This window comes from Geospiza fortis, unplaced genomic scaffold (genome assembly GCF_000277835.1).
Source record: "Geospiza fortis unplaced genomic scaffold, GeoFor_1.0 scaffold130, whole genome shotgun sequence".
NCBI classification, from domain to species: Eukaryota; Metazoa; Chordata; class Aves; order Passeriformes; family Thraupidae; genus Geospiza; species Geospiza fortis.
In genome coordinates, this window is record NW_005054300.1 from 3,814,496 (window position 1) to 3,828,650 (window position 14,155).

The window sequence follows — 14,155 nt, forward strand, 5'->3', positions numbered from 1 at the left end:
GACTTCCTGGCTGTGCTTCAGTGGCGGGTGACTGAATTGAGTCTTCTCTGCATCACGGTGATTGTAGTAATGTGAAGTTTAATGAGCACCTGCAAAGCTGTGTAGCAGGTAAGTGCTCCAGGGGTCATTCTTCCTTCCATATTTGATGTGATTTAAAAAAGCTTCTTGATGGGCTCTCACTAGGAGATCTTGAGCCTTGCAGCAGAAAAGCTGAAAGGAAATTGTTGTGGCTCATATTTTAGAAATGTTCCCAGCAGTGAGGTACAGACAGTTTCTTGCAAAGCTAAAGTAGCAATGTTGTGAAGGTTTAATTTGGAAATTGCTTCAGTGTGGAAGATCAGTGTTAACAGCCTCTCCCTTTTGGACTTTCAATATAAAATTGGTCCTATCTGACTGCTTGGTACAGTTGAGATCTAGTCAGAGAGTGATGGCAGAGGGGAAGCAAGGGTCCGAAGCTTTGCTGACATCAGTTACTGATGCATTTTCTGCTGTGGAGGAGAACTTGCCAGAAGTACCTTAACCAGACTGGGAAAGTACTGGAATTCCCCTCTTGTAAGTGTTAGTGGGGGAGCAGATGCCTGGAAGTGCCTGGACAACTTCAGATGATCAAGGGTGACAGCAGAGGCAGACAAAGGGAAATGGTGCTTTCACAAGCCAGCGACGTGTCGAGTTTTCATGTTTGCATGAAAACCCCTAAAAACACTGAAAGAAGAACTGGGTGAAACCAAGATGTCTGGCAGTGCTGTCATGTGTGTGGCAGGAGGCTCTATGGGTAGCAGTGGTGGGAGGGCAAGAGCTGGAGCTGATGACAGATGGAGCTGCCAGATAAGCACTCCTGGCTGCCGCAATGTCCTGCTACAGCTCTGAGTACCTGTTAGCTCATGCACTCCATGTGATTTTTTTTTTATGTTTTACTTATTTATTCTGGATCTGTGTTGGGTGGTGTCTGTCCCCTTTTTCCCATCACAGAGTTCAAACAGCTGCTCTGCTCTAGCAAAACTCAGCTCAGAGAGTTCCCTGGCATGCTCCTCCAGCCAGCCCCGATCAAAGCTGTGAGAGCTGGCCCATTGCCATTCTCCTGTGTGTAAATGAAGCTCTTTCTCTTTTTCCTTTCCATTCACCATGTTTCATTATTATCCCTCCTCCAGAGGCAGGTTTTTCTGGCTGATCTAGCAAGTTATTTGTATCAGCAATATTTGCCTCAAGGCAGAGATGCTCTTTCAGCAGGTATATGGAAAACATCTGATGCATCCCACTGCCATGTGTGTGGCTCAGAAAAACCAAGCATGGTGTTGGCAAGGATGAGGACCATTGCAGCCAGCTGTTGCAGACTTTAAGCCCTGCTAGGCACAGTCTCCAGCTCATTGGGTTATTCTGGTTGCCTGGCAAAGGAAAACTGTTAATGTTCCTTCACTTTTGAAACCAGGGGAAGAGCACGTAGAGAAGGTTCTTGTGCCTGAGCGGGAAAAGGGATGTGAGTTAGAAGGTGTCAGCTGAGCCACCTCTGTGGTTCAGCTCGTCTTTCCCTGCGTTGCCTCTGGGGATGATGGGTGCTTTCAGTTGAAAAGGTAGAATTTGTGGTAAGACCCAGAAAAACCAATGTAAATCAGCTCGAGTGCCTTGCTTTCAGCTCTTCCAAGTTGCAGAGGGTTTGGTAGTGAGCACCTGATGAGGAATGGGAGCAAATGGTTCCCACGCTGTTTGCAAGGAGGTAGAGAAGCTCCCTAAGACAAGATACCACCTGCCTGTGCCAGGATCCCAGCAGGGATCCAAACAGCTTGTTTTGGAGAAAGCACATGCAGTGATAAGGAGACTTTCCTGCAGGTAGGGGCAGCTAAGCAGTAGTCTAGACTGCCTTAGGAGGCAGAGATTTGCTGGAAGTTTTTCAGAACAAAGTAAACAGAGACTTGCCAGAAATCATCAAGGCACAGTGTAAGCCATGCGTGTAGGCAGGGAAGAAATTCTATTACTTTTTCAGACCTCTTTTTCCTATTTTTTAAGCTCTTGTAGAGTGTTAACACGTACCAGAGGCAGAGCTAAGGAGATGTTCTCAAGCTTAAAATGTCACACTTGATATTCACACTGTAATGCTTCTCAGAAGGGCTTGGTGTTCTGTATCTGCACCCAGAATGCTTCAATCCTAATCTGTTTCCTCCTGGATGTTCAGGTGCCTTTCTGCCACTGGTTTCAGAGGAGAATTTTATTTCTAAAGCCCTTTGGGGATTTAGCAACAAAATACATTGGGACTATTGGAAATGTGAGGGAAAATACTTGAAGTTTCAGCAGCACACAGACACCTCTGCACTGCAGATTGCAACTCCTTCGTGGTAATTAAAACCTACCCCTATCTTCCAGTCTTGCAGGGGCAAGAATGGAAGGGATGTCTTTATTTTGGGTAGCTGGAATCCATCAGTTGAGTCTCCTCTCCTGTAACACACAATGACACAAATTATCTGGCACAGTAGGTGACTTAAGGACAGAGCTCTAGTGTGGTCCCCCCTAGTGAGCTACTTTGCTCAGCTCCCACCTAGCTATGCTCAGTCCAAGAATCATGGCCATGCTCTTCTGCAGCCAAAATCAAAAGATGGTCTGAGGGTGCTTGGATTATGTTTATCCCACCTTCCTGTTGATTCATAGCTGCATTGTGCTTTTGGAAGAGGTGCAGGGCTATGATCTCACGCTCTGACAGAGTTACAGGCAGGAATGTTGACTGAAGGGGATGTGTTTGTGTGCTAAGGTGTCCACAACACGTGCTCTCAGCTCAGCCCTGTGTTTGCTGCTAGTCCTGGACGCGTTGGGTCTCCCATGCGGAGCTGGATGCTGTACTCCTTGCTGAGCTCCTTGCCTGCTGCAGCAGAGGGGTTTTGTGCCTGTGAGCAGGGGCCCCAGCCATGACTCACAGCTCCCATGACGTTGTAACTCAGCTTTAAGTGAGAGGCTGTCCCTTGGCTTTCAAACAAAGCCTTCCTTTGTTGTGCTTAGGGTATGAAGAAAGCAACCGTATGTGCTCACCCCACACATCCCAAATGAAAACCACGTGGCTTCACAACGTTAATACGTGTGTGTGTTTGATATTTCTGCTGCAGCACTGCAAGTTACATAGCTCCTCTCCCCTTGAGTCTTTATAGTGTTTTTCTTCCCAGCATTCAGTTTACAAATTCTTCAGCAAAACAAAGAGCTTAGAGATGTTTCCTTTTCTTGGTAAGAAGAGGGGACTGAGCAGAGAGTGCATGGAAATTATTAAATATGAATGCATGTGGCAATAGCCTGTCTCTGAGTCGTTCCCTTGGGTGAAAATGGCTCTGGGTTGGTGGCCACAGGTGCTGAAAGAATGAGCTTCAGGGAAATATTATAGGGAAGTGGGGCAGTTTGTTTTCTTGTATGACTTTGCTTTCTTGTGCTGCTTTTTATTTGTTCAAACTCATTTTGAAGAGCAGGATTAGCCAGAAGTACTCTGCAGCCAACATATTTTTGTGCATGCGTCTGCCTTGGCAGTTTTTAGGTTTATGGCAAGTGAGCCAAGACTGGGATTTCTGCTTCCCAAAGTATTTGTGTTGTTTCTCCTGATCTTTTCTAGAGTCATTAGGTAATGAAGTAAGAGGATTTGATTTTTCCTCAGAGGCTGTGTGCAATGCAGTGTCTCTGCTTAGATCAGGGAGTCATCTTGGTGAGGGGCAAGGAAATGGGGCAATGCAGTAAAAGTGCTCTTGTTCTCTTTTCCTTCCACACCCTCTACCCATCCCTGCAGGGGCTTTCACAGTCAGTTGGGTTGTGTTTTGTTTTTTAGTTTAGTTAAAGTACTATATTGTGTTAAAAAAAAAAGCTGGAATTTCAGGCAACAGAATAAAGCGTTGCTTTTGATTTCTGTGGTGACGTTTTGGCAACAATAGCCAGCTTTTAAATGCAGTTCTTTCCCTATTGTTTGAATACAAACAGCAGTGACTAGTTAGCAAAACAGTGGTCCAATATCACACAAACCTTCAATCCCATCCAGTGGTTTTGGGTCCTGGTTAAGCAGATAGTTGGGCCTGCAGGTTTCCTGACCTATGAGTGTGGCTTTGTCACTGAGTCAAGACTGTGATGGAGTAGAAGATCTCAGATCAGCCAGATTCCCAACCCAAGATGATAATTTCTTTTTGCTGTGTTTTTGTTCAGTGTCTCAGTGTGGAAATGTCTGGTGACTACTGTGTTTTCCACTGTCTGTAATATGTAAGTGCTCATTGTTCATGGCTGAAATGGGACTTGATAGTGTCATGTGTAAAATGTAATCGCTCTGCAAGTCATGTCTGAGCCCTGCCAACATCCACATGTGCTCTTCTGAGATGTGCTGGAGTGTTGTATCCCTGCTGGGAAATCAACTTTCTAATAATGCTTCCACCAATTATTTTAATACCAAAGCATTTGTTCCAGTGGGTGCACGATTAAGTTGAATGTACAAGGATGCATATTCTTACCACAGGATGAGGAGAGCCAGGGTAACCACTGCCTGATTTAACAACACTGGTGTGGGGTTTTTCCACCTTGCTGGTAAGTAAATGGGGAAAAGGAGGGCAGATTTAAACAAACATCTTGTCAATTGATCTCTTTCTCTACTCAGCACCTCTCCCTGAGGTGATTGCCAGGTGGGACCCATGAGCCATGGCTGCCTCACGTGCAAGGAGCTGTTGTGTGGCTGAGGGGGTGACAGCCAGAGCAGGGCCCAACATGAGCACCAGGTGGAGGCCAGAGAGGATCTGTGCAGTGGCAGTGCTCCATCCATTGTGGTTGACACTCTCAGGCTCTTGGTGGAGCAGCAGGGGAGTTTGTCCATCTGTGCTGAGGAAGGATTGTGCAAGGGAATGACCAACTATTGCCCAGGCTCCCATCATGTTGGGTTGGAGGAGGAGGGTGCTGGTAAGGGTGGTAAGCTAAGGGGTTTTTTCTTTTTCTGTGTCTTTTCTTCTCTTAAAAAAAAAAAGAACCCAAAACCAACAAAACCCACAGAAGTTTGGTTTACTCCAGTTGTTTTCCTCACTATTAACAGACAAAACCAAACAAAATTTATTTGGCTTAAAAACACAAGCTGTTCCTGGCTGTGGTCCTACTACAACAGCTCAATATGTGGGTGGGAGTCACATAACATACACACTTCGTACCTTTGCCCTCCTGCCTCTCCTGCAGCCAACACTGTGTTCCAATTTGTAAATCCCCTTCTTGGCCGTAGCAGAGGGAACCCAAGGCACTCCACAGACTGCATATGTCCTGCTTGCTAACGAGAGCTGAGCTGGCTTGCATGGTCATAAAGCAATGAAAACACATTCAAGCAATGAGCAGGATGCTGAGTAACACACTCCTCATGCTGTTGGCTGTCTCCTGGTCTCCATGGGCACCCTCCCTTGGGTCCAGCCTTGCAAGGAGTAAACAGTGAGTGCTTTGGGGACATGAGGTGTCTCTGTTACTCATTACTTGTTAAAGCTGCCTTTAATGGCGGCTACTGGCTCCTGGGGCAGGAGGAGGATCGTGTTTAATCAGTGTTTTGATTAGTGGCATGATACCGGTATGCACTGAGAAACAATGACTTAGAAATGGGCCCAGTAAATCCCCACTTGATGATAAAACTGAAAATCTAACACGTGCCACATCTCTTTGGGTTTTGGAAAAGAGCCCTAGAAGGCAAATAGCTCCCTTTGAGCCAGGAAAAATACAGGAAAAGTACTGTCTAGGCTTTGGGGTAAGGGGGACCATGGGATTTTATGGCAACAGCTTGTAAATGCACCTGTGTACAGTGAAAGCTGAGGCAGGACAGGAGTGCCTCTGAACATCCTGAGTGCTACTGCAAGGAGAAAACAAAGAATCCATCCTACTTGTACCCACAGTGGGCACTGGAGTTAGGGGGTTCAAACTGCAGCAAGGGAGACTTAGCAAGGCCTGAGAAAAAGCTTCCTGGTGGCAAAAGCAGTACATGACTGGAAGACATAAGACTACCTGTCTTTTCTAGGGCCAGTTAAGCTCTCCTCTGCTTGGAGAGAAGCTGACAAAGTCTCTCATTTGGACCTGGGGCTGCACAGCAATATCTGCTTCCAGAGCACTCTCAGTGCCCCTCACGTGCTTATTCCCCCTGAATCCTCCTGCCCGTGGGAAGGGAGGGCTATCTAGTCCTGTACACAGGATGAGCATCAGCATTTCCTTGGAAATACCTGATCTGGTGACCCCCAGGAGGAAAGTACTGTTTCCAGAAGTGCACAGCAGACCTGTTGGGCAGGATGTCCGAGGCGGGCTGCGCGACTGACCCCGTTGGCACAGCAGCAGGCCTGGGACAGGATGTCCATGGAAATTACAAAAGGCTCATGTTCTCAGTCAAACAGCAGAACAATAGCTGTCAGGCAAGTGGCCTTGTCCAACTGCTGTGCTGTGGCCAAGCAGCTAATCTGGGGTGTGGCTTCCAGGCATGGTTTGGAAGGCAGTTGCTCTGCCATACCTGACTGCCGTAGTCCTGTGCAGGCCAGTTGGTTTGTTCTGGTTTTAAATGTGGTTGTGTTACCAGTCTCAACATCCAGGCTACTGCACCTCATGTATTGGTGCATTTGGTCCTTCCCCACTTGAGGCTTTGGTAGAGAGCCAAAGACAGAGCCCAGTCCCACTTGTCTGTGCTGAACCAGTTTTGATAGTGCTGGCAGCTGGAATTTGGTACTTAGTCTGTAGCACTAATTGAACGCTGAAAAACAAGTCAGAACATGAGTTAGAGCTGCTGTGGCTGGCACTGTTCTGTCCCAGTTGAGATCTCATCCCACTGATGTCCTGCACAGAGCTTAATTCATAGGGCCTGAAAGAACAGCACAAGTTTGTGCTGCTCAGGCTCTGAATTGGATTTTTATCCCTTATTTTCCTGTCTGGGCTGTGTGTGCTGCAGCTGATTGTGTTCAGGAGATGGGAGAGCAAGAGCCTGTCCTGGGTGCACTGTGCTGTTGAGTGTGGGGTTGTCTAAGAAACTGCATCTGTTCAAGTTTTGAGCAGTTACAATAATACTGACATGCATCTCTGTAATTCCCATTTTTCTGTCATTGCGCAAGTTTCTTACAAATCAGATCTTGTAGTCCCCACTAAGAGAAACTGATTTCTTTCAGTGGCAGCTGGATCATATCTGTGAATACCTGCAGAGGTGGCAGTGATACTTGCAAATTTGAGAAGGATATGGTACATTACTAAGGGCTTTCAGCAAACTTTTATTCTTTACTAGACCTTCATATATGCAGCAGAAGCTTTTTTCAGACTAAACACTCAAAGGCCAGAAGGTAATTTGTTCACTGTTGTACAGCAAGAGAAGGCATCGCAGAGCTCCCAGAAGTGCAACCATGAGGAAGCACAGCTGGGCTGGGCAGAAACCCCTCAGACTGAGGTTCACATCTTCCCAGTAAGAAAGTCACAGTTTTAGTGCCTGGTTTGACCTGTTAGTCTCTGCAGTCAAAACAAGTAACACAGTCTTTTCCAAACCTCAAGGACCTTCCCAATAAGAGAGTCAGAAATCATATTTGTTCCCATGAAAGTTCTGGTTTCAAAATTTGGCAGCTTTCAATGAAAAAAGCCTCCCAACCAGCTGTATTTTCTATCATCTACTTGAAATGCCTCTTTTCTTGCAGCCTACCAAAGCAAAACACAATGTAGCAGCCACCTATTCATTGCCTTTTGTGTCGGCCAGACTGCAGGAAGCAATCAAGTGTGTTGTAAGTGATGTCTTGGCGTGTTCCAGTGTAATACTGAACTGCACTCAGTGGCTTGACTTGGTTTTTTCCAATTTAAGAATCAAAGCTTCAGCTCACTCCTGCCTGGTTTATTGCTGAACACCAGCCAGAGCATGTTTTGCGTACCGTGATTCAAAATTTAGAGGAATAAAATGGCTGAAAAAATAAAGCTGCATGAGGAACTCCTGAGTAAAGAAAGTTCACTGTTAATGAAGGGGAAATACATTCGCTTGTCTTCAGAGCAAGTGGTTATCTGGGCTCAGAGCACATGAGCAGCCTGCAGAGGCAAGCTGCAAGCTGCCATCTCTTTCTTTCCTTTGCCAGACTGAGAAGGAGGTTCTGAAGCTCATATGGAAAAGGGTGTGAGGAAGGCTTAGGAACATCAGAAATTAAGCACATGTAGCTGGAAGGGACAGGACATTGTCATCATCCCCATGAAGGACTTGGCTGCCCCTCAGGGAAATCCCCTGTGACAGGGTGGCTTGGGAAGGGGCAGCAGCTGCTTCAGGCTGGTCCACACAGACCCTGTATGAGCTCCGTGATGCTCCCAGGTGAGGAGGAGAAGAAGCTGAAGGTGGAGCTGCTGCTGCCTGGCTCTGTGAAGGCTTCTTCCTGTGCTGCTTCCCTTTCCTTATGCTGTGCTACCTGGAACTGTGCTCCAGGCAAGCCAAACATCAGTAAATTGTGCAGCAAAGGGTTCTCAGACCAGCTAGGGTGAGAGCTGACCTCCTTCTTGTGGCTTCAAGGCACCAACCTGAACTGCATGACAGCAGCATTATCATTCCCTTTCCTCTTTTGGGGCTTCCTGCATCATCCAGGATCTGCTCTGGAGCTGGTCAGGATCCTCCAGCTGGGGAGGCAGCTTCAAGTTTGAAAGGATGAGACCTAACCTGCCTGGGAGCTGAGGGTGGAGGGTTGTGGGTGTTCTTGGTGGACCCTTTGAACATGCCAAGTGCTGCAGGATGCAGCTGATTGTTTGTAATCAGGCAACAGAGTGATCAGCTGTTTTTATCTCTCTGAAACTTCACTCCCAGCTGGAGGGTGGGATGGTGTCTGCCCCCTCACTTCCCAGGGCTGTGCAGAGTGGTCATTAACCCTAACCTTGGTGAAGCCCAGTCACTACAGCAGTGAGGGCCACAGAAAAGCCCAGAAGGAAACCAATTCTAGTGCCAGAGGCAGGTTTGAACAAGTAGCATCACATGCTGGGCAGTGAGCAGAGACAGCTTCACATCAAGACAGTGAGGTTTCACATACCCTGGTCCTTCTTCATTTCCCAAGAAGCTTTCTTTGGTCTTCCTGCACCTTTCCTGCTTTGTGCCCATAGGAGAAAAGAGGGGTCTCTGCATTCTCACCTGGCCCAGGGAGCAGAGCAAGGGCTACTTTGGCTACTGGCAGGAGTGGCCTACCTGTGACCACAGCACCTTCTAGGGGGTGTTTGGAGCCCCAGGACTGCCACGAGAGGGTCTGCAGAAGGTAGGTAGGATGTAAGCCTGTTACTGAGTCCAGATGTTGTTTATACTCTAAATGGGAAAAAACTGTCAGGGTGAGAAATTCAGGAAGGGTTGCAGATTGCTTTGAGAACTTGCTATTTTAAAACTTATGAATACCTTTTTCTTTTTTTTCCCCATATTTGAAACATTACTAAATTTGATGCATAGATTGAAAAATTGCCATTTCTCTTTCTTAGTATCAAGCTTGGAAAGGTTTGGACTCTCTCCCTCTTCCCCACACAAAAGCTGTCTAAGCCTGAGCAGGCATAAATATTTTTATCAGACTTAAATAGCTTGGGCTGAAGTTAAAAGCAAGGGAAAAGAGCAGCCTTTGTTATGGGGAATGCTGGAGCGCCGTGGCAGGCAGTGCTACTGGTTTCACCTGTATTTATTGAGTCTTTCATATTAGCCAGGAAAGCTGTGTCTGAGAGGTGTGGGAATGCTCTGCCTGTGCCACCCTGGCTGCTGCCAAGGGCAGGCTCCACTGACTTTGGCCACTGAGCAGCATTAACCTTAAACCTTAACTGAGGTTAATGTTTGGCTTCGTTTTCTGGAGTGAGTAGCTGCAGTAGCAAAAGGGCAGTTTTGACCAGCAGAACTTGCTCTGAGCCAAAAACAGACATGCCTCTTGCAAATCAATGTGATCTGAAGATCTTGTCACTTCCAGTTTCCAGAGGCTGATGCCTGTAGTGCTTGCTGAGGGAAGAGGTTGCTGCAAAATGAGCTGGGGTATCCCAGAATGTTAATGTGACCCACAGTGAATTCAGCTGAGCCAGCCACTGATGGACCTGGGGGTGTCTGGCCTAACCCCTGCTGCTGGCAGAGCTTTGGGATGGGCAGCCTGTGGCAGCAGTGTCACCATGGGCAGCTGGGCATGAGAAAGAAGATGCTGAGGAAGCTGACTTCTTTCAGCCTTACACACCTGGTAACAGTAAAACATAATGTGGTAACAATAGAACATTTCATCTGCAGGGACAGTGGTCGAGCAGAGCAGAGCAGTGATGTCATCCTGGTCAAGACTGCAAAGAAGGAGGCACCTGGCCCCTGGCCATGTTATTTTTAAGCTTGGAAGGCACATGTGGTCTGCAGGAGGGTAGCATTAAGGAAAGGAACTCACCAGCACTTCCTGCCCTGCCCCAGCAAACTGATAAAGCCCTTTGCAATGCACAGTGACCCCAGTTTATTTTTAAAAAGTGGCCAGGCGTGGAGCTCACAGAATAACTGGAACACCCAGATTTGGGCATTAATTCAGCTTTAATTCATTGCCTGATGAATTAAAGAGTTAATGTAAATGTAAAAAAGGACAAGATAGGGCCACAAACTGTTTCCAGAGCAATGTCTGCATAAGTACATTCATCTATGCATGTGCATGGGACCTAAAATAAAAGGGTAGCTGGTAAATGTTACACAGGGAGGGGCATGGAGCATTATCCTGAGCACCGTGTGAATTTTCTTGCTGCTTGGACAATGCATCTCAATCCTGTTCCCTTCCCTTGTTATTCCAGTCCCAGCCCTCTCATAAGCAAAGATAATTGTGTGCTGAAGGATACAGTTCCCATGTACAGTAACTGCTCACATTGAGGAAATCCAGGTTCCTGCAATCAAAACCAGCAGTTTGTTGTGCAGTTACAATAACAAGGTCCACTGGGGTGGATCTGTCTTTATTGTGTGCCCTGTGGAGGCATAAATGAGATTGCCAGAGATATTTTCCTTCTTGCCCAGATGCTGGGACGGCAGGATTGCTGTGGCACCAAAACATGCTGGGTTCAAGCCAGGAAGGAGGTATTCCAGGGGGTGGGAATTACAGTCCTGAGCCCCTGGAGCACACAGAGTGCCTCACCATCTCTTGGCTCTCTGTGAAACAGCTTCATTCCCACAGCAGCATTACTTAGGAATGAGATTGCTATTTCTGGTCTGATTGATGAAGTATGTTATTGGTAGACTTTATTTCTGTAACAGAAACCCTTCTCTCTCAAGCACTTTTGAGGCATAAAAGCAGCTATCCTAAAATTTCCCAGCTGGAAGAAGAAATATCCTTGCTTGTCCATCTTGTCCTTCTGATCTTCCTGTGCTAGGACTGAGAGGTGATTTTGCTAGAAAGGGGGACTGGTGAGCTTCCAACATCACAGCAAAGGGTGAAAATTTCAGATTGTACTGCCCTAAGCAGGCACTTGGGCTCCTGACAGTGATGCCAGCCCTCCAGAAACAAAAATGCCAGCTGGGAGGAGATAGCCCAGGCTTTAGCCTGAGCACCATCTGGCCCAGCCCTCTAGGAGGCCTTGACAATGGGACCATGTCCCAGAAAGTTGGGAATCAAATCCTTTCATTGTGAGCCCCATGGATCAAAGCCATGGTGTTTACTTATGTCCTCCACAGGTCAGTAGTGTAGTAATCACCAAAAATAAGCACCCTGATGCTTTTAGAACTGCTGGGCTAAAGGAAACCCTTTCCACTTTAGCAGAGTCTCTGTCTGTGCCCTTTTTCTGGAACTGCCATCATGAGCCATCCTGGGGGCCAGGAGGGTTTGCCACAGCCTGATCCTGAGGGTGCTGAAAGGCAGGAGGAGCTAATGCCTGCTTAGTAGCACAAAACTGTGAAGGCTTGTTCCCACCCAGGTGCAGCTCACCAGCAGGGCAGTAAAGGTTGCCCTGACCCAGGCAGGCTCTGTGGGTTCCCAGACATGCTTAACATGAAACGTGGCCAGGACAGACCTGCCTGTGCCACTGCCACATCTGAAATATTAACTTTACGTTGAGGAAAAGCAGTGCTCATCTCCAGTCCTGCTTTTATACAGCTGGGGAGGTTCTGCCTGCTTATTTTTTTCCTTTTCTGTCCAGGGAATTTTAAAGGAGAGGCAAAGGAAGGACATGCCCTCTCATACTGCCCAACAGCATCGTAGTGGGTTGACAGCTGGAAGTGCCTTCAGAGTTCTGTTTTTTGAAGTTCATTTGATAAGAGTCACTTTCGTCCTCACTGCCAGCTGATAAAGCCTCTTTGGAAAGTTGGTTGATAACTTGCAGAAATGGGTGTGCACTTAGTGGTTTTAGATTCCAACATATTTTCCAGGGCTGGAAAGGATGTCAAAGTTCTTATTGCAGTGGCGAGTTTCTTTTATTTTTGTACTTGAGGGAAAATATTCCAAATCATGGGTCATTTCACCTTTCTTTCTCTTCCAGGGAAGGAACTGCCATGCCCGTGGGACTCTTCCGGGTGTGCCTACTGGTGATCACAGCTATTGTCAACCACCCGCTCTTCTTCCCTAAGGAGAATGGCACCGTCCCTGAGAACACAGAGGAAATCATCCAGAAGATGAAGGAGCGGGAGGAGAGCCTGCGGCTGGAGCAGTTGCGCTTGGAGCAGGAAATCGCAGACCAGGAAGCCACACAGAAGGCTCTGGAAAAGGCTGCAGTGGTAGTGGAGGAAAGCAAAGAGGAAAAGCTCAGATGGGATATGTGGACTGCCCTCTCCATGGTCGTCTCCCTGCTGATTGAGCTCTGGAGGCAGGATTTCCAGGAAGGGAATTGGCAGGACATAGGAGGAGAAGAGGATGACATGGCAGTGCTGGGGAAAGCATTTAAAGGAGTGGCCTTGCCCAACAAGGCTGTCCTGGCCAGCTTCTATGAGAAGCGTATCCTGGGCACCACTGGAGACATGGCCAGGATGCGGGAGATGGTGGAAGGCTTTGCAGATGACCTGCTGGAGGCCTTGAGGAGCGTCTGTAACCGGGATGCTGACATGGAAGTGGAAGATTGCATGGGTGTGGGGAGCATGTATGAGAACTGGAGAGTGCGCAAACCCTTCGTCTGCGATCTGATAGTGCCTTTTGCTCCCCCGGAGCCTTACTGCTTTCGCTGCCAGACCTGGTGCTCTGGTGACTCTTTTCCCCCAGATGAACAAGGTTATGGCACTATCAAGGTGTGCAGGGCAGATGAGGATGCGACAGGTTGCATCTGTGACAAGACTAAACTAGGGGAAGATATGCTGTGCCTCCTCCATAGCCAGGTCAGTAGTACCAAGCCCAGCAGTGAGATGGAAGACCTCCTGTGCTTCAAAAATACTCAATATCTGGATGCTGACCAAGTCATGAAGTGGTTCCAGATTGCCGTCACCAAGGCCTGGAACAGAATCTCCCACAAATATGAATTTGACCTTTCCTTCAGCCTCCTGGACTCGCCAGGAGCCCTGAAGATAAAATTTAAATCGGGGAAATCCATTGCCTTCAACCTCACCCCTGTGGTGCAGTATGAGAACTCTGATGTTTACTTCATCTCCCACTTCCCTCGGAGCAGCCTGGCAGCAGACGTCCCCTCCAGCACCCACTGGTTCCTCACCTTTGCAGTGTATGAGAGGAGGTTCATCCAGCTGGTTTCCAAAACACTGCCTGCCAATGCCTGCCACGTCAGCTGCCTTCAGATCCTCTCCTTCCTCCATGGGAAGCAGTGCAGCCTCACAGGTCCCAGCGGGCTCACCAACTATCACCTGAAAACAGTGCTGCTGCATCTCCTGCAGGCACGTCCCAGCCAGGACTGGGCCCCAGAAAAGCTGGAGGCCCGCCTACAGGACATGCTGAAATTCCTAGAGAAATGTTTGCATGAAAAGAAGCTTTATCACTTCTTTATTGGCAATGGGAAGGTACCAGCAGAGCTGGGTTTCCCCATCATATTTCAGAAGGCCGAGCCTCTCAACCTTTTCCGTCCCTTTGTGCTACGCAGGGACATTTACAGGAAGATGGTGGACACGTTCCACGAGATGCTCAGGAACATGTCTGCACTGATAAATGAGTACACAGTGCACATTCCCCTTGCACACACCAATGGCATCCGTAAGGAACCCCTTTAACCAAAGCCAAACTCTAAGCACAAGTCCAGAGGGCAGCTTTCTGAAGCCTCCTGGAGACAACTGACTTTGCCAGTAGAGCTTCTTGTCTGGAGCAGAACCAGTGCTGAG

At 47.8% G+C, this 14,155-nt stretch overlaps 1 protein-coding gene across 1 annotated transcript; it reads left to right on the plus strand.

The window, feature by feature from the left end:
* On the plus strand, positions 1–14,123 carry ITPRIP (inositol 1,4,5-trisphosphate receptor interacting protein). Its single transcript, XM_031063313.1, has 2 exons — positions 1–108; positions 12,385–14,123. Exon 2 carries the CDS (start codon positions 12,398–12,400, stop codon positions 14,045–14,047), a length of 1,650 nt encoding a protein of 549 aa, XP_030919173.1. The 5' UTR covers positions 1–108; positions 12,385–12,397; the 3' UTR covers positions 14,048–14,123.
* The last annotated feature ends 32 nt before the right edge of the window (positions 14,124–14,155 follow it).